This window comes from Micromesistius poutassou (genome assembly GCF_964030765.1).
Source record: "Micromesistius poutassou genome assembly, chromosome: 16".
Lineage (NCBI taxonomy): Eukaryota > Metazoa > Chordata > Actinopteri > Gadiformes > Gadidae > Micromesistius > Micromesistius poutassou.
This window is the reverse complement of record NC_140286.1, coordinates 14,199,597-14,217,689: the sequence shown is the minus strand read 5'-3', so window position 1 is coordinate 14,217,689 and position 18,093 is coordinate 14,199,597. Positions and strand designations below refer to the sequence as shown.

Genomic DNA, 18,093 nt, shown 5'->3' with positions numbered 1-18,093 from the left:
CTCCTTCACCTTCTCCTCCTCCTCCTCCTCCTCCCTTAAGGAGCGTGAGCTGCTCAAGTCGTTCAAGATCCCGGCGGACACGTTCATCACCTTCATGATGACCCTGGAGGACCACTACCACGCTGACGTGGCGTACCACAACAACATCCACGCCGCCGACGTGGTCCAGTCCACCCACGTGCTGCTCTCCACGCCCGCCCTGGAGGTACAGCACACCCCTCCCTCCTCCACCAATCCCCCCCCCCCCCCCGGCCAGCCCTCTGTCCACCCCCTCCTCTGGCCCTCCATCTCCTCCGTCCATAGCTCATCCGTCCGTCCTCGGTCCATCCTCCACCTCCTCCAGCTCTCTCCCTTCCCTCCTCCCTCCACCCCTCCCTCCCTCCCTCCCTCCCTCCGTCCAACTCTTCATCAAAGGGCCCAGATGTATGATGGGTAAACGACCAGATGGTAGAGGCAACTGGGTTGGATGATAGGTTTATCACTCCATCCATACATCTGGGGGGACAGTCACACTTGCGATGTCACTAACGGGTGAAGATGGCGAATCAGCATCACATGTGATGGTTAAATAGGAGGCCTTTAAGGAAAATATGTGCATGTAGAGCACAGTGCAAAGAATGAATAGGGTTTTTAAAGGCCAAGATCAATACAGATGTCAATGCAGATGTGCAGTAGTCCGGTCAAACAGCCTGCGCTGCAGTGCTGCTGCCTTCGACGAGATCTAATAGTTTCAACTCAACTTTTTAACTTCATTTGCAGAAGTGGTATCATTGCGTATAATATAAACGATCCGTGTTTGATTACCAAGCTAATAACTGTGGAAACAGTGTTTGTTCATGCTTCTCCAATACATTCTCCTATCTCATGTCTATGTGTGTATAACCACTAATCTAACCACATGCAAACAAATACTCACTGTCCTTGTGCTGCTGTGTGTGTGTCTTTCTGTGTGTGTGTGTGTGTGTGTGTCTGTGGGTGTGTCCCAAGGCAGTGTTTACTGATCTGGAGATCCTGGCTGCTCTGTTTGCGAGCGCCATCCATGATGTGGATCATCCTGGAGTCTCCAATCAATTCCTCATCAACACCAGTGAGTTTACACAGAGCGGCAAAGGGATTATGCGTGTGTGTGCGTATGTGTCTGTGTGTGTGTGTGTGTGTGTGGGAGTGCCTCTGAAGGCTAGCATCTTGTTTACATATGAGTGTGTTTTAGCTAACTGACGTTGCGGTGCCGTCCGTCCGCAGACTCGGAGCTGGCCCTGATGTACAACGACGTCTCTGTGCTGGAAAACCACCACTTGGCGGTGGGCTTCAAGCTGCTGCAGGAGGACAACTGTGACATCTTCCAGAACCTCAGCAAGAAGCAGCGCCAGTCGCTGCGCAAGATGGTCATCGACATGGTAAGAGCGCCGCCGTAGGAAGGAGACGTGAGCCGAAGGGTCTCGGCAGATAGACGTGGGGTGGTGTGAAATTCAGTGCGTTCTGTCTTGGCAGCCATTCACGTGCAGTATTCTGGTCTATTCTATGCTATTCTAGTCTGTTTTCGTCGATTTAGGTCTATTCTCGTCTGTTCTAGTCTGTTTGATTCTAGTGCCACGGTGCTTCTATTCTAATCTGTCCCGCTAATCTCTCCTCTACCGTACTCCAGTGCAGTGTGTTGCAGTGCGGCTTGCTAACGGTCCTGGGCTTGTCTTTGTCCTACCTGCAGGTGCTCGCCACAGACATGTCCAAACACATGAACCTCCTGGCCGACCTCAAGACCATGGTGGAGACAAAGAAGGTGACCAGTCTGGGGGTGCTGCTGCTGGACAACTACTCGGACCGCATACAGGTCAGAGCACTGTGGGGGGCGGTGTGGATGCGTCGGTGTGTTCCCTTATATACTGTACCTGTGTGTGTCGGAAAAAGGAATCGATTCACTGGAAGTGACTTTGGAAGTGAGAGTGACTGTGAGAAAGTGAAAGTGAAACTCATCCGTGGTTCATTTGTCCCGACAGGTGCTGCAGAACATGGTGCACTGCGCGGACCTGAGCAACCCCACCAAGCCTCTGGAGCTGTACAGGCAGTGGACGGACCGCATCATGGTGGAGTTCTTCACCCAGGGCGACCGGGAGAGGGACAAAGGCATGGAGATCAGCCCCATGTGCGACAAACACAACGCGTCCATAGAGAAGAACCAGGTAGGCCGTCGCTCTCAGACTCCCGGTCCAAGAGTGAGGGGGTATCCATGTGGGCAACAACTGGGCCTGGCCAACACTCACACACTTACACACATGAAGGCAAGCACATATTTATTTGAGTGTACACAGGTGTGCAGATATGTACACAACATGTTATTTGATACTTTAGGTATTTTCAATTATAAAAGCCCAACAATGGTTTAAAAGAATTTGAGAGTAATAATATATATAGTATGTATATATATATATATATATATATATATATATATATAGGAAAAACACTTATCCCCCCTCACTCCTCTGCACTGCAGGTGGGCTTCATCGACTACATCGTCCACCCGCTGTGGGAGACGTGGGCCGACCTGGTGCACCCGGACGCCCAGGACATCCTGGACATGCTGGAGGACAACCGGGAGTGGTACCAGAGCATGATCCCCCACAGCCCCTCGCCGGACCCCCAGAGCCCGGAACGGGAGCCCGGCGCCCCCCTCGCCGGGGCCGCCGCCCTGCCCGGCCTGTCCGGCCTGTCCGGCCTGGCCTCGGTGGAAAAGTTCCAGTTCGAGCTGACGCTGGAGGAGGAGGAGGGGGAGTCGGACGCCGAGAGCCCGCCGGGAGAGGAGGGGGAGGATGAGGAGGGAGAGGGGAAGGAGGAGGAGGATGAGGAGGATGAGGAGGAGGAGGAGGAGGAGCTGGGTTGCAGGGGAAGGGGAGCGCCGGTGCACTCCAGGACGGGGTCGGGCGGAGGCGGCAGGCTGGCCCCCCAGCTGCTGCCCCGCAGGACGTTGACCTCGGACTCTGACCGGGGGCTGGCGGGGGAGGGGGGCGCCGAGCGGGAGGGCGGCACCGGGGCGCCCCTCTTCAGGCTTGGATCGTAGCACCCACCCGCGGAGCGCTTGGATTCTTCTTGTCCTTAGTTTGTTTTCGTTTTGCTCTATTCAGTGCCTCACCCTCATTCTCCCCCTCGATGGCCCTTTAACTCCCACGACCCCCCTCCCCTCCCCACCCCCCCCCCCCCCCCTGCACACAAACACACACACTCACCTCAAACCCTAACCTTGTTGGTTGAGGGTGGACTCGGACTATGGTGAGACAGGGGACTGCCTGCACATGCTCAGAGAGGATGGTGGGAGTTCAGGAAGTGTGCGTAGTCGTACACAGGCGGTCACTTGCACTGGAGAGCGAGACAGACGCAGGAGACGCAGAGACGAGGAGTTCACTGTTCCCCCCCCACACCACTTCCAGGCCGTGATAACAGGAAGCTGTGTTTCTGGCTGCTCTTTTGTTGAAGTTATTTGAGTCAGTTTGGTGTGGGTACGGTATTTGTTCTTCAAAGACGTTCAGAGGAACAAAAACACAACTTTTATTTTTTCTTCAACTCAAGGTCTACTACAACAAATGAATTGTCTTCCTCCTTTTGGACTATTTGTGACGTTCACGAAGAGCGTGTGAAGAGCGGGAACGAGAAGATGAAACCACGACAAAATAAACTGTGCCAAACTGTGCAATATACAGGGGACTATGCCGCTTCAATGTCATCTGTTTTATTGTGTTAACAATTGTATCTTTTATTTAGGACCAGCAACAGTTACAGAGAATAGTAAACAACCGTGTTTTTGTTTGTCATACGTCAATGGAGAATGAGCAAAGATTCAACAGATCAGAGGGGACAGAGAACCTCTCTGGAGAGATCTTTGAAGGAGATGGTTCTCATGTAGCAGACTGACCCTATCATTAACATTGTATACGTCACATAGTTCACATGATGTTTCTCAGCAATGGGGGTTTAGTACAATAGCCTCACTCTTGTTTGAGGACCGTTTGAAGTAGACTGCAATTTGATTGCTGGCAATACATATACTTTTTTTTTTCGTGTGCATATAGATTGTCTTTCTTTCTCACTTGTTTAAACCTGACCTTGGCTTTTACATTGACAACTGCTACTTGTGCGACGCTCACTTGGTGCCTCCTAGTGGTTGATAGGTGGCACTGAAGTTGAGCCGGAGGTAGAGGAAAGTTCTTGCTTTATATTTTTCGTATGAAAACAAATACATTTAAAACATGATGTTTTTGCTGTAGGGCTTCCCGATATACCCGTTTCTAAATTATAATTGAAATTTTTGTTTTTTAAGAGGGTTTCAGAGCTCGGTTAAGATATGTATGTTATGTTTGCCACCTTTCTCTCTCTCTTTTATGTCCTCCTCTCTTATATCTTCTTCAGTTTTAGCACTTTAACCAAGCCACCTTCCTCTCCAGATACGTTGTGCGTATTCATTTCCTAATGATCTGTCATTGGCTGCCAGGATGCTGGCTTGGAAAGAGGAGGGAGACAGAATTTATTTTAAATAAAGGTTTCTTAGACTACAATAAGTGCTTTAGTACTACTGCTAATGATGCAGGGTAAATATTTACACCCAGTACTGACTATGTCACAGTTATATCAGAAATGTCATTATTTTTACTCAGGTACAGCTGTCATTAATACACACATTTGTAAATGATTGGTTGTTAATTATTGGAGTAGACACAATAATATACTTGGTGTGTGATACATGGACTGAGAGCCTCAATTTGCTATAGACCTTAAGGACATTTAGATTTTTCTTACCGTAAATCTAAGAAGGTGATTTTTTAGTATTTTTAATTTGTCAATATTTTGATCTCCCAAAATAGCCAATGACAATGTAGTGCCAAGCAAGCATGATAACAACACGTACTGTAATTTCCATTCTGCCAGTGGCTACTTTCCATCCATGGCTTGATGAAGTCAGACGATTGTAGCTCTCTGTGTGCCAATTCACCCCAGAGATTCTTTCACCCCCGCCCCCCTTCCCCCCCTACTCAAAGCCCATTGTCCGGACAATAACTGAGAACGAAAATGGTCTTAAAAAGGTTGGTGATTGTTTGAGTGAGCGTGTGAGCGAGTGAGTGACTTTCAATGTATTTGCTAAGAAAAACCAAAGCACTTTGTATGGTACTTTTTACAGTTCTGCACTCAGTACGTGTGACAGTGTGTAATGTGACTGTTTCACAGTATTCAGGTTTTATTTAGTTTTATTATTATTATTATTTTATTTCTTTGTGCATAGCTTTGGCGCCATGGCGGCTAAATGGGTGGGACAACACCAGCTCCCTGCAAGGTTTTTGTTTTTCTTACTATTTTTCTTTTCTCTGAAATACTGCAGAAGAAATGAGTTTTGGTATAATGCATGACAACAGTTTCAGGAGCCAAAGACCATGAAGGGTTTTTTGTAGTTCTTACAAAAATATATACATGCACACTTTGGCGAATTGTTACATTTCCACACTGGTCTGACCTGTGCCACTCTCCACTCTGTAGCGATAAGAGAACCAAACTGAGACACCCTCGAGGATGCCTTCTGTAACAGCACAACCAGCCTCTCGGACAGCAACACTAACTCAAACTCTGTCTGCCATGCAGTGGTTCATGTTGTACGTTGTCTCCTCTCAGTGCTTTATGTTCATTTAATTTATAATTTATGTCTATTTTATCCGTCTGAGACTCTGAAGTAAGATAGTTTGTCTTGGGCCCAAGCCTACTTCTTCTCAAGCTAACCAGGAGAACAAAAAAAAGGACAGATTTAAACTACTGCTTCATTTCATAGTTTTATTTATTTATGACTGGTAGTAACTATACATAGGAGAAAAACTACCAGGACTGTCAGGTGTTTTATTCTTCCATAGCTCACTAACAAAATACTACTCTGCTTTTCTGAAACTTCCGTCTGTTGCTCTTTATTTCTGTATATCCAGATCTGGACGTCAGACATGTCTATTCGAGAAGGTTCTCACAGTAAAAGAGCCGTGATCGTTTTGGTGAAGTAAAGCTAATAACAGGTTGAACGACCTGACCACTGATCACAGATCAGTCTTTCTTTTTCTATGATTTTTATTCATAACAGCCAACATTTAAATGAATCTGCAGCCATGACAATCAAGACACTGCTGTATTTCTATAGTGTGTTAGCTTTCTCTTTGACTGTAAATGTATATATGCCTGAGTGTCCACCCTGCTAATAAAGGAAAAAAAAACATCTATTTTGTAGTGGTGTGCCCTTCTCAAGAGAAAATAACGCATGAATGAACGAAACAGATGTAATTGATTTACAAATACATGCAAACAAATTCAGGTGGAATCTACACATTTCTACACATTTAACCTAACCTAACCCACATTTACATATTTGTTATATATATCAAACAAAATGAAAAGGTCCATTATTTTTCATTAAAACATATCTATATATATGTATTATATATATATTTATATAGGCATATAAGCCTATATGTAGCCATATATGATGTGTGTGTAATTGTCGTCTTGAATCATGATGTGTACCTACATATTATAATCATAAACTTGGTCGCCAATAAAAAAAATAGATAGGAATACGCATGATTGATGGGCGGGCCCCTGCAGTGTAGTCGAGACGTCGTGTTCACATCAATTTGCCAGAGTGCCGGCGTTGAGCCCGCCCTCGTTCGTTCCCGTCAATCAAGAGACGCACACAGACTGCTGCAGGTGCAACGCTGTCACTGCATAGGATCATAAAACAAGACATTTCATGGTAAGCCCTGGCTTCATTCATACTCCCACCAAGACGATATAAAAAAGGATAACCGCCGCAGCAAAGGGTAGGCGAGCGATCCACCTTTGTGTATTATATTTGTATTGGAAAGATGATATCAAAAAAAGCAAATACACAAAAGAGAGTAACCTTCATTTGACATAGATGGGATGCTAGCTGCCTCTTATCCACGACTGTCACGGTATGGCTAGGCTAACCGATGCTATGGTTATCGCCCGATTAGTAATGGTTAAAGACGTCAGCGTTTGTTTTCATATGCTTCGTTGGTTGAAGGTCGAGAAGTAAATAGTGGTAGTGTATTGCATTTGTATTCAAAAAAACAAAAGGCTCATATGGTATGATGCACGGTTCAATATCTGCTAGTGTTAGCTAGACGGTGGAGTCGAGCTGTGTGTTAATGTGGGATAAGAGGCTAGGACGGCTCAGCACTGGTGACGCTGTGTGTGTCACTACAGTCTAGTAGCTCAGGTATTACCACCATAAAGACAACCAGGGATGTCAGACCGGTATCACGGCAGCATATACATATATAAATATGGCTGTTTAGAAATGATCTGGTAGCCCTCTATGGAGGGCTACCAGATCATTTCTAAGCAACCATATGTTCATTCATAATTGGCTAGCAGGCGCTTTGCAGTGGCCCGGCCACTGCACCCTGGCTAAATGGGATAGGCAGTTTAGCTGATGCTAAGCCCTGGTGCTTCCGCCTTCTTATCAGTTGTGGGACGAACGACTTTAGTGCTGCTGTGTGGTGGTAGGCGTCCCATGGTAGCTGCGAGGAAGCTATTTATGTGTGTTGTTTATGGCGTGTATGTCTGCTGCAACCGTGGGAAATGTGGTGATAAGATCACCACAGATAAATAGGAAAAGGACTGGCAGATGATTGACACACTATTATTGGGTTTTTAATAACGCACGCATAAGCCTTAATGTGACCCGACTGATTCAATCTTTATATTATGTTGTTGGCATGTTATTATTCACCTCTATCGGACAGTTAAATGGGGCCATGTTGCTATGTGCTTGTAAACTGTATGCCCATCCGTCACCAAATCTTTCTGTCGTCTGCAAACATTAAGAACAAACACAGATTGGACCAGTGTAACTCAACCACCACTAAATTGTTTATGTATTTAAATCTTGCATTAAATTTTTTTCCCTATAGATGGCGTCAGCAAATGCTAGCTATGGACAGAAGGAGACTTCGGATCAGAACTTTGACTACATGTTCAAGATCCTGATCATTGGTAACAGCAGCGTGGGGAAGACCTCCTTCCTCTTCCGCTACGCAGACGACTCCTTCACGCCGGCCTTCGTCAGCACGGTGGGCATCGACTTCAAGGTGAAGACCATCTACAGGAACGACAAGAGGATAAAGCTCCAGATCTGGGTGAGGAACAGAGGGACGTACAGTATCCCTCCATTTGTTTAAAGTATGTTTTCTTAAAGTTGTCACCATCTGCCTTGCATCTTAGTGATGAACCTTTTCAGGGGTCAGATATACATTCTCCTATCACACAAATAAGTCATTTTGAAAATGTCGTTTTGTACTCTTGCCTCAGTCGGGAATGTTTGACATGATGTTCATGTCATGTTCAGAGGAACTAGGGGTGTGCGATACAAGGTCGTGAACAATTCAAAAGTTTCCAAGATCTGCCTTTACAGAGAGATTGTTAGTATCGTGCTACGGTGCACATTCTATCAGTTACGGTTCTAAGGCTCATACAGATCGTCCAAAGTTGTTTTCTCAGCCAGACCTTACATCACACTTCAATAAGGGTTATTTATTATCTTCAATCAGGGTTAGGCTTCTTGCACACCTGTAGTATAACACAACGGTGTGTGTGGATGGTGAAGCTCTCTCCGAGCAGCGGCTTATTTTTGGTGTCCGCATCCGAGGGAGTGTTTCATAAACAACATCGCTCATTATATTGCTCATACAAAATGACAAAAAACGTATCCCAGAGTTGCCGTGGGTCACAACCATGGGGAGAAAGAGTTTTTCAACAGTTAAACTGTGAAAGGATCCCACGTGACCACACAGCCAGAGGCTGGAAAATAATACCTCTAACGAAGGCAGTTGAGAACAGCACTCCGTATGACAGGACATGTATGTGCTGGAAAAGGTTACTGATGCAGTGACATCTTACCTTGCCAAGGATGTGATTCCCACGGAAACCGTTGAAATTAGTGTTTCAAAAGATTGCTCGAAATAGTTGATCTGATTTACGAGGTTCCCAGCGCAAATATTGGAAATAAGACCATAATTTAGAGAAAACAGGAGTACAATTCAATGTTTTTGTTTTTGCTTACTTCCCCAATCATTTTGTGAATGTGTTCCCCTCTGCCTGAAAGGCAGAGAATACTCCTTGACGTCAGGACGAAGGGACACTGGCAGCGAGGTGTGTGTGGATGTGTGGAGCTCCGTCTGGGCAGTGGTTGATGTTGATTGCAGAGTCCAGGAGAGGGTTCTGCTTCCTGGGCACTTTTAGTATAACGCCACGCTGTTTGTAGATGTGTGATTGTCCGTCCGATCAGCCGTTGATATTATGTTTGCGTCCAAGCTAGTGTTAGGCTTCCCGGACACTTATAGTATAACGCAACGCTGCGTGAAGAATTGTCATATACAACATCGCTCATTTTCTCATACACAACTCATGCATAGCGGTATTGTTGTCGTGGGTTGTAGCCATGGGGGTTCAAATTGCCCCATTCCTTCTTAGAACTCTCAGCCCAAAGCGTGTTTTTGAAAATCTCACAGTGTTCGGATTCCAGCTGAAACATTGGATTCATTTACACTTTAAAGTTATGTAGGTAATCTTTTGAAACTGAGATAACACTCTTGTTAAATGTTCATACTCGAAATCAGTGCGGAAAGGTATTTTGGCCTACATGGTTTGTTATTTTTTCTTTTAGGTTTTGTTACTTTTGTTGTCGTCTCTTTTGTTACCATATTTTTTTAAATAAGGAAATGAGTTTGGTTGTACTGTTGAGTAACTTACAGAATAAATGTCAAACCATCATCAGAACAGTGATAAGATGGATTGGATCTATTGGCCACCCCTACCCGGAACCAGCTTAGCATTAAACAGGCTCCTGTTGTTATTCAACCTCATTTTTATCCTAACTATCAATTACCTTTTAGACCTTCCACATATATCGCATGTCAATCTATGCACAGAAAAGTCCAATAAACCAAGCAATGAATAATAGTGAATAATAAAGCCATAACAAAGCCATTCCATACATAGGACATATTGTTGATTCGAACTTGCCAACTGCGCTGGACCACATAAGTCCTTCACAATACAATACACGTTTGTTGCAGATGCTAGTCTGTGAATGAATGAGATTCCCTAGGGGCTGCATTCCTTTTTTTAGACACTGGTGCTGTTGAGAGTCTAGCACGCTGCCCTGCACCCATCTCACTGTGAGCCTCAGACAGCTGCGTCTTTCAAAACACAACGTATCTCCCTCTTCTTAACACAAGCTGTTGAAGCTCTCTACTACTGCTGTTTAGGTACTTCCCATACAATTTCATCCAAAGTGGCTTACAGTGAATTTGATTGTAGATCCATGTAACTAATGAACAGCTAGGGGTTAGGGGGGCATCAAGTATGCCTATAGATGCAGACAATGCGGTTCCCACCCAGACCACACTGACCACTACACTAGCCTGCCTACCCCTAATAAATAGGTCACTGCTGCTTGAGTGTTTGTGTTTCCGCTGAAGAGCCTTCAGCTAACATGTCCTTCAGGACATCCTCCTGATCACTGAACGCCAGGCTAATTTATGCCTTCTTAAGATGTATGATGACCAAATTCCCGGCCTCCTCACCTCCTACAATACTAACGATGGCTCGGCCCCATCACTCAGGTCCCGTGTTCTGCACGCGGAGGGTTCTCCCCCCATCAGGCTAATTGGTGGCTGCTGTTCCGCTGCCTGTAATGTGCAGCAGCGCTCTATCTGCCGTGTCTTAATAGGACGTACCCTTCATGCGTTCCGACAAGCGCCATAAAGGCCGACCCCGGGCCGGTCACAGCTGATCAGGACGCAGGAGGGTGTGATGCGCTGTGGCTGAGGGTCTGTTCGTCAGCGGTGCAGAGGTTCCCACCACGGCGGTGGTTCTGAGTTCCCCTGCTGAACAAAGAGGCAGGAGTATGGGACGGGTCGGTTGGTCAAAACGTGTAATTGTTCACCGTACCGGCCCTGTTCAACAAGGGAATCATTGCATTTCTCAGTTCTCACAAAGTGAGAAAAAAGTGGAAAAAAGAATAAACGTCAGCCACTATTTTGATTGATTTAGATTATTATTTATGTTTTATGCACGTGTTTATTTTTTGGTTTGTTTAAAATAGGGATTTGGCATTATGAGTTTATAGAGGTTCAAGACGACAACATTACAGGACCCTTGGTCTGACCCTCACCAACTTTATTTGTGCGTGTGCGTGCGTGTTTGTGTGTTCACGTGTGTGTATGCAGGACACCGCTGGTCAGGAGCGCTACAGGACCATCACCACAGCGTACTACCGGGGCGCCATGGGCTTCATCCTGATGTACGACATCACCAACGAGGACTCCTTCAATGCTGTACAAGACTGGTAAGCAACAGAATATGTATCTATAATACCGGCTATATGTGCGCTTTACATATGTACAAACAAATACAAAGATATATATATACAACACACAACATTACAACATTTCAAACTGTAAAAGACGCATTCTGTCAAGCGTGTTTAGGCGAGTTAAACCTGAGGTTGTAGAGCTGGAGACATGAAGGCTGGTGATCGTCCTCAAAGCGCAGCCTGACGACGCGGCGCTCTGTGTCCCTGCAGGGCCACCCAGATCAAGACGTACTCGTGGGACAACGCCCAGGTGCTGCTGGTGGGCAACAAGTGTGACATGGAAGACGAGAGGGTGGTGGCGGCGGAGAGGGGCCGGCAGCTCTCTGAACAGCTGGGTACGTTCCACTCGCGGCCCGGGGAGAACACAAGGGGGTGGCGTGGATAGATGGGGCCGGGGGCCTCAGCCATTTGATAGTGCTATCCAGTTGTATGGCACGCTGGTACGTGCAAGTCGTACGGTGTAAATCTCCCAGCTTTCTTGCGGTATTTCACGGAGGAACGCCCCCCTGTTGGTCGGTCCCACTCGCTATTCTGAAAGCAGAGCGAGTTCAGCGAGGCCGACCGTACGGCTGAACAACACAAACGGCTGCGCCCGTGAAGAGATTTATTTTCTTTGTATTTGCATCACGTTGGTCATTTGAATGTCGATTTGAAATGCTCGTACACACTTGATCACATTGCTACTTTATTCCGGTCACCCATTTATGCATTGCACGGTCTTGCTGTGCGTGTAATACAATGTAAAGTTGTGTCGTTTGTTTTCCAGCTGGTTTGCTAAAGAGGCTAATGTAGCCAACAATAACAATGACTAGCCAATGAGAAACGGGAACGCTAGAAGTGCTGCGAACCAGTCACATTCTCGCTAGAGCGATCGGACGTACCGGCGTACCGTACAGCTGGATAGCACCATGAGATACATGAGCAGGGAGGCGTGGGGCATCTTAGTCAAGCGGGCCCACAGATAGCCCATGGGGCCGCTGGGGAATTAACCCGGAATAACACCCTCACCCCCTGACTATATCCAGATGTGAAGCAGGCTAGGAAATTCACCTTTCTTAAAAAAAGGTGTGTTTATTACCCTCTTCTTGTGTTGCATTCTGGTAGGAGATACTGTATATTTAAGTTTTCTCTGCTTGAAGTCACACCCCCATGATGTGTTGGTTGGGCTTGGTTCCGTGCTACGGGTCATCACCTGGCTCTTCATGACTCTTAATACAAAGCTTTTCTGTGGTCGCTCACCGAAGGACCGTCACACACAAGCTCTGACATCAGTGTCCCGGCCCCCCCCCCCCCCCCCCCCCCCCGTAGGTTTTGAGTACTTCGAGGCCAGCGCCAAGGACAACATCAACGTGAAGCAGACCTTCGAGAGGCTGGTGGACGTCATCTGTGAGAGGATGTCCGACAGCCTGGACAACGCCGACCCGACCGTGACCGGGGGCAAGCAGGGGCCCCAGCTCAACGAACAGCCCCAGAGGTCCAGCCAGGACTGTGCTTGCTGAACACACACTCAATACACACACACACACACACACACACACACACACACAGTCTATACACACAGGTACACACAGTCAATACACACTCCTAATACATTTAATATCTCGCTGTCACTCTTGTTGTTACACAAATACTGCCATATACAGACATGAATCAAGCTGCATTTGAAATCTGTGCTCCCTGTTTAACAAAGTGGACCGTCAAAATGAGTGATCCTATTGCCAGAGATCTCTCTCTCTCTTTCTTTCTCTTTCTCTTTCTCTCTCTGTTTCTCTTTCTCTTTCTCTCTCTGTTTCTCTTTCTCTTTCTCTTTATCGCTCTCTCTCTTTCTCGTTCTCTTTCTCACATATGGAGATGCAGATCTATCCCTTCACACCACACAGTGCTTGCGGGGCGAGAAAAGTTTTTTTTTTTTGCCACAGCCTGAATCTGAAATGTCACTAAAGGTCGAGGGTAGAGGCGACAACTCATCTTGATTCTCGTGACATTTTATTCCTGTCAAATGTCCAAAAGCAAGTTACAGAATGACACTTGATCCCCACCTCCTTATACACACACATACGCTCTCTCAGACACACGCACGCACACACACACGCACACACACACACACACACACACACACACACACACACACACACGCACACACACACACACACACACACACACACACACACACACACACACTGAGCAGCACTGAGGCCTCAAACCCTAATGGATCTGAATCACAGCATAATCTTTGTTTTTTTTTAGCCCCGATGGATATGTGTGTGTATGTGTGTGTGTGTGTGTGTGTGTGTGTGTGTGTGCGTGTGTGTGTGTATGTGTTATTAGTTTTTGTTATCCTTACTAAATGGACTGGATGTGATCTTGTTGCGCATGTTGAGTCCGTAATCCATTCCAGTTTTGTGGTTGATTGATTTTTTCTACCGGTCACGCGGTCCAAGTTAGATTATACCTTTTCAAAAGGATATCAAATCTATTGAAATAGCACGCATTGTTTCAATAATTAGTTTGCTAGTTCTGTTTTTGAGTTTAGGAGGGTCATTCCTATTGATGGACCTTTTTTCAGTTTTTCTTTCTAGTAACGACTTGAAGGAAAAGCAAATGGAAAAGGAGATGTCTTTGACCATTACGAGAATGGTGTGTATTAATGTTTAGAAGAAGAATATACGACAGGCGTGCATTTTTAGCAATGCATAAATGTATTACGATTGGATATGATACCACTGAGAGACTTACAATGTTGTATCCCCAGCTGTGCTGTTTGTAAGAGGTGCATGACTACTATGTCCCTTGCCCGTGATTGGTCGATCGGGTGGCTGTTTGTTTGTGTGAGCTGTTTGGTGAAAGGTTCCTAGTCTCAGTTGCATAACCCGATCCGTCTGTCTTTAGTGCTTTTACTACTGGACAGTAGCAAGCGTACCCCAAAAGCTTCAGAGGAGCAGGCGAGGTCTGGCCTCTGGACTTCGTCCATATCAAGTTGGAACTACTTCTTCATTTACCGTGCGCATGACAAAACCAGTGCACACGGCGATGGCATGTTAGTCAACATGTGTGCATGGGTACGCCACAAAACTGCCGTTTTCAACCTTTGTCATAGTTTCCCGTGTCTATGAAGTCAATGTATTTTTTTTTTTTGTTCTTTCAGTTTGTTTGGGCATTTATATATTTTTTAGGAATGTTGATATGTTGTGTATGTTTATTTATTCCTGTATTTTTTTATTTGGATTTTGCTGTAAACAGTACAAACGGTTTTTAAAATGTCATGCATTGACAGATGCACACAAAGCATGTCAACATGTTTTAGTACCTTATGACTTATTGAAAATTATATTTATATACAGTATTTATGACTTATTTATGTTTTGAGATGCTGTTCTTCCAAGGTTGCAGTTTGATCTACGCACTCTAGTGCTGTAGCATAAGAGATGGTCCACTACTATGTCACACTGTAGCTTTTTGTTTTTGTTTGGATTCTCTCTGACACTACTTTGCGTTTTTGTGTGTACAAAGTTTAAGGATATCTAAACATGACCATTCCAATCGTACGATGTGATGTACAAGTCGGGTCTGTAATCTTCATTTTTAAACCATTCTTCGAGCCAAACTGCGTACATTCTAAGACCTAAGAAAACAGTTGTTTCTGGATTAATCACTGGACCCAATCAGCACTGGTCGTACTCAACTGAAAGCAAATGTCCGCAAAACAAACGTTTCTCTTACAAGATACTATTTCTGTAAACGACTTCTACAGAGCAGAGTTTTATTTATAGAGAATTAAATATAAACCTAAGAAGTTCAGATACGGCCTCACTTGCTTGGTTGTTACGGTTTCTGAACACTAGAAATGCACTAGTGGTCATGAGGAGGGAAACGTGGAGAGGTGGAGGTGAAAACACTAACGCAAAAATGTTTTGCTGGAATTTGGTTTCCTTCTCATTTTCTTTGTTCGGTTTCTTATTTTTCTGTTTGCCGTTTTGCTATGCTGTGACTGCTTCTGACTTAGGAACACGTATGGATACTGTTCGGCTCTCCCCGTCCCACCCCTTTGTAAATAAGACTTTTCCGCCCTTTTCCCGGTCATAGTCAAGTGTGAGTTGTGCTGTAATTCCAGGTATGCCAGGTTTGCTAAAACTGAGCAATCAATAAAATGATCTGAACATGATAGTAAATGAATAGTCAATTTTGTGTGTGTGTGTGTGTGGTGTGGTGTGTGTGTGTGTGTGTGTGTGTGTGAGAGAGATCAAGAAGAGGTTGGTTTTTTAAGAATTCATTTGATACATAAACACTTTCAGAACCACCAGAGGGCACAATGTTTACCATAGTAATGTTATACAATAGTTACAAACAAGCAATCACAGCAGTGTCATCATCTTTGACATTTTGTTATTTATATGTAGTCTTTTCAGTAAGCATTAATACTGCGATGAACAACGCTCAACCAACCTGCTTATGTAGTGAATTTAATGTTTCAGAGGTAAAAAAAAACAACTCAATACATGTAGCTATACGCAGCTTCTGATGTCCACGCACGCACGCACACACACACACACACACACACACACACACACACACACACACACACACACACACACACACACACACACACACACACACACAATAATGAATAGTTTAAGGTAAAAAGCAAACAACACAACAATCACGATATAGAAAAGGCGTTTCCTACTGCACACACATGGCATTTAAAACATGCACTGTTCACGTCTGCAACAGGAGGGACGTCAATGGTGTATTATGCAAATGACACATGTTTCAGTAAATAAAATATACATTTTTTTTTTCAATTGGTAAGTGCTTGTAAACAACGAAGGCATTACAAAACGAAGTGGGTGATCATGAAAGCACCCTGGTATTAGATAGCAGATTGTCCTGTTTAACATTACATGTAGAGATCTATCCTTTGCCAGTCCATTGGATGATTGCGAGCAGTGAGCAAAATGGCTGCACCACTGTCTGTTTGGCAGCCATCCACCCCAGGAGGGGCAGCCTGCACCTGCAGCTGGTTTACCTGCAATTTCCAGTTCACCTGTGACTCTATGGAATTACTTGGAACAGCATTTAAACCTCTGCACCAACAGCAATTAATCAAAAGTCATTGTCGTGTCTGTTTCCCATTAACTCGCTTGAACCCCCAGACAGTTTCAGTCTCAGAGCCGATCCCTCAAAGCAAAGGAGGGTTGAGTATGTGGAGCACATCTGGCTTCACAATATCTAATAGGCCTGGACCTGATTGGGGAGCAGTTGGCATCCATTGCTGACATGGTTCATCACCTTCTGCTTCAGCTGGGCCACTTGCTCTCTCAGAACACCGGCCGTGGAGGCCAGCTCTGTGTTCTGTGTTTTCAGTGACTTAACCTTGTCCTCCAGGCGGGAGATCCTCTCCAGCTTCCTCTTGCGGCACTTGGACGCCGCTATCCTATTGCGCAGCTTCTTCCTCTCCGCCTTGATGCGCTCCTGGTTGTCCATGTCGATTGGGGACAAGGGGGGGCTGTCGCCGAAGCTCTGCATGTCCGGCACCGTCTGGGGCTCGTCCTTCACCATGCCGGCGGACTGGAGCCGCGACAGGACGGCCGCCGCGGCCGCCTGCTGCTGCTGCTGCTGCTGCTGGACGCCGACGCCGGGCATGTGGGACGGCGGCGGGGGGAAAGGCACGGTGTCCGTGGAGTAGTGGATGGTCGTGCCCTGCAGGGGGCTGGAGGCGTAGCCGTTGAGCGTGGTGTACACGGGGAGATCGGACGCCTGCTGGAGTCCGACGGACGCCGCGTTGGAGCCGAGGAGCTCCAGGCGGTCCACGGAGACGCACGACGCCTCGTTAAGCTGGTTCTGCTTGTGGAGGTCCTCCAGGGCTTTCACGAAACCCTCCGCGAATTCCTGCTCGTCGCTGGCGGACTTGGGGTAGAGGAACTGGGAGGTCGGGTTGGTGGTGGTAACCATACCGTTGGACTGGATGATTAGGCGCTCCAGGTCCGGAGAGGCGAGCTTCAGGAGTCCGAGGTCCGGGGAGTTGAGGATGCCGTCCGTGTCCCGCAGCGGGTTGGACTTGTTGGACAGCTCGGCGTCTTGAGGGTTGAGATTCAGGTTGATTTCCTTTTTCATCATGCTGCTTTGGGTGTAGATGCTCGAGATTCTTCGGTTCTTCGTTTCCATTCTCTGCCCTCTCACGCGAGGGATTGTTCCGCTTTACGCATTGATAAAGACATCCACAGTGGTATCCATGAAAACGGGGAAATAATCCTATGCTATGTCCCCTTATTTCGAGTGTAATCCGAGCGTTATTTAGTTTCCGTCTTTTGATCAAGTTATTTCACTTCACCGCTGGAGTCCATTCAGCCTGACGGGTGTCTTTCCTAGGAACTGAGCGCAAGTCTTTCGCAATGGTACGCCTGCTATGCGCACGCCCAGCCCTCCTCAGCTCGCCTCCTATCCACAAAAATTCCATTATGTCACTTCAGAGCGCTGAGATTGGCCCAACATGACGTTGGTTTCCGGTCCGATTTAAATAAGGGGGCCGAGCCAGCCTTCATTGCCATGGCGATCTTAGGTAAACTCCAAACATTGCAATGCATTGTGGTTTGATGTCATAGCATAAAAAAGCTCGGGGTCGCCAGAAGAGAGCAATGACTGGGCGGGGAAGGTACACACACAGGCTGAGAGCTGAGCAG

At 46.2% G+C, this 18,093-nt stretch overlaps 2 protein-coding genes and 1 pseudogene across 4 annotated transcripts in view; 2 read left to right on the top strand and 1 right to left on the bottom strand.

Moving 5' to 3' along the window:
- pde4ca (phosphodiesterase 4C, cAMP-specific a) overlaps positions 1-6,229 on the top strand; it is a 31,331-nt gene extending 25,102 nt beyond the window's left edge. The window contains 6 exon segments of the mRNA XM_084480444.1: positions 41-205; positions 988-1,087; positions 1,243-1,397; positions 1,706-1,828; positions 1,995-2,177; positions 2,489-6,229. Coding sequence (XP_084336570.1) covers positions 41-205; positions 988-1,087; positions 1,243-1,397; positions 1,706-1,828; positions 1,995-2,177; positions 2,489-3,052 — 1,290 coding nt within the window. The 3' untranslated portion in view covers positions 3,053-6,229.
- Positions 6,230-6,705: 476 nt separating this feature from the next.
- Positions 6,706-13,491, top strand: LOC311360391 (ras-related protein Rab-3A-like). 2 transcript variants are annotated; one of them, XM_084480455.1, is made up of 5 exons: positions 6,706-6,763; positions 7,950-8,174; positions 11,268-11,386; positions 11,624-11,748; positions 12,722-13,491. In XM_084480455.1, exons 1-5 carry the CDS (start codon positions 6,761-6,763, stop codon positions 12,910-12,912), a joined length of 663 nt encoding a protein of 220 aa, XP_084336581.1. In that variant the 5' UTR covers positions 6,706-6,760; the 3' UTR covers positions 12,913-13,491. The 2 variants fall into 2 exon arrangements, with proteins under 2 accessions (XP_084336581.1, XP_084336582.1); XM_084480456.1 differs by lacking the exon at positions 6,706-6,763 and adding an exon at positions 6,764-6,830.
- A 2,292-nt stretch (positions 13,492-15,783) lies between these two features.
- LOC311360388 (transcription factor JunD pseudogene) lies at positions 15,784-17,845 on the bottom strand (annotated as a pseudogene). Its single transcript has one exon. The product of its transcript is annotated as a transcription factor JunD pseudogene (transcript).
- Positions 17,846-18,093: the final 248 nt, after the last annotated feature.

What these genes read in the sequence shown, in the direction of transcription:
- LOC311360391 (XM_084480455.1), top strand. An exon ending in GGATAAAGCTCCAGATCTGG is followed by an intron (nt 8,175 to 11,267) that starts GTGAGGAACAGA and finishes GTGTGTATGCAG; the next exon opens with GACACCGCTGGTCAGGAGCG. An exon ending in GCAGCTCTCTGAACAGCTGG is followed by an intron (nt 11,749 to 12,721) that starts GTACGTTCCACT and finishes CCCCCCCCGTAG; the next exon opens with GTTTTGAGTACTTCGAGGCC.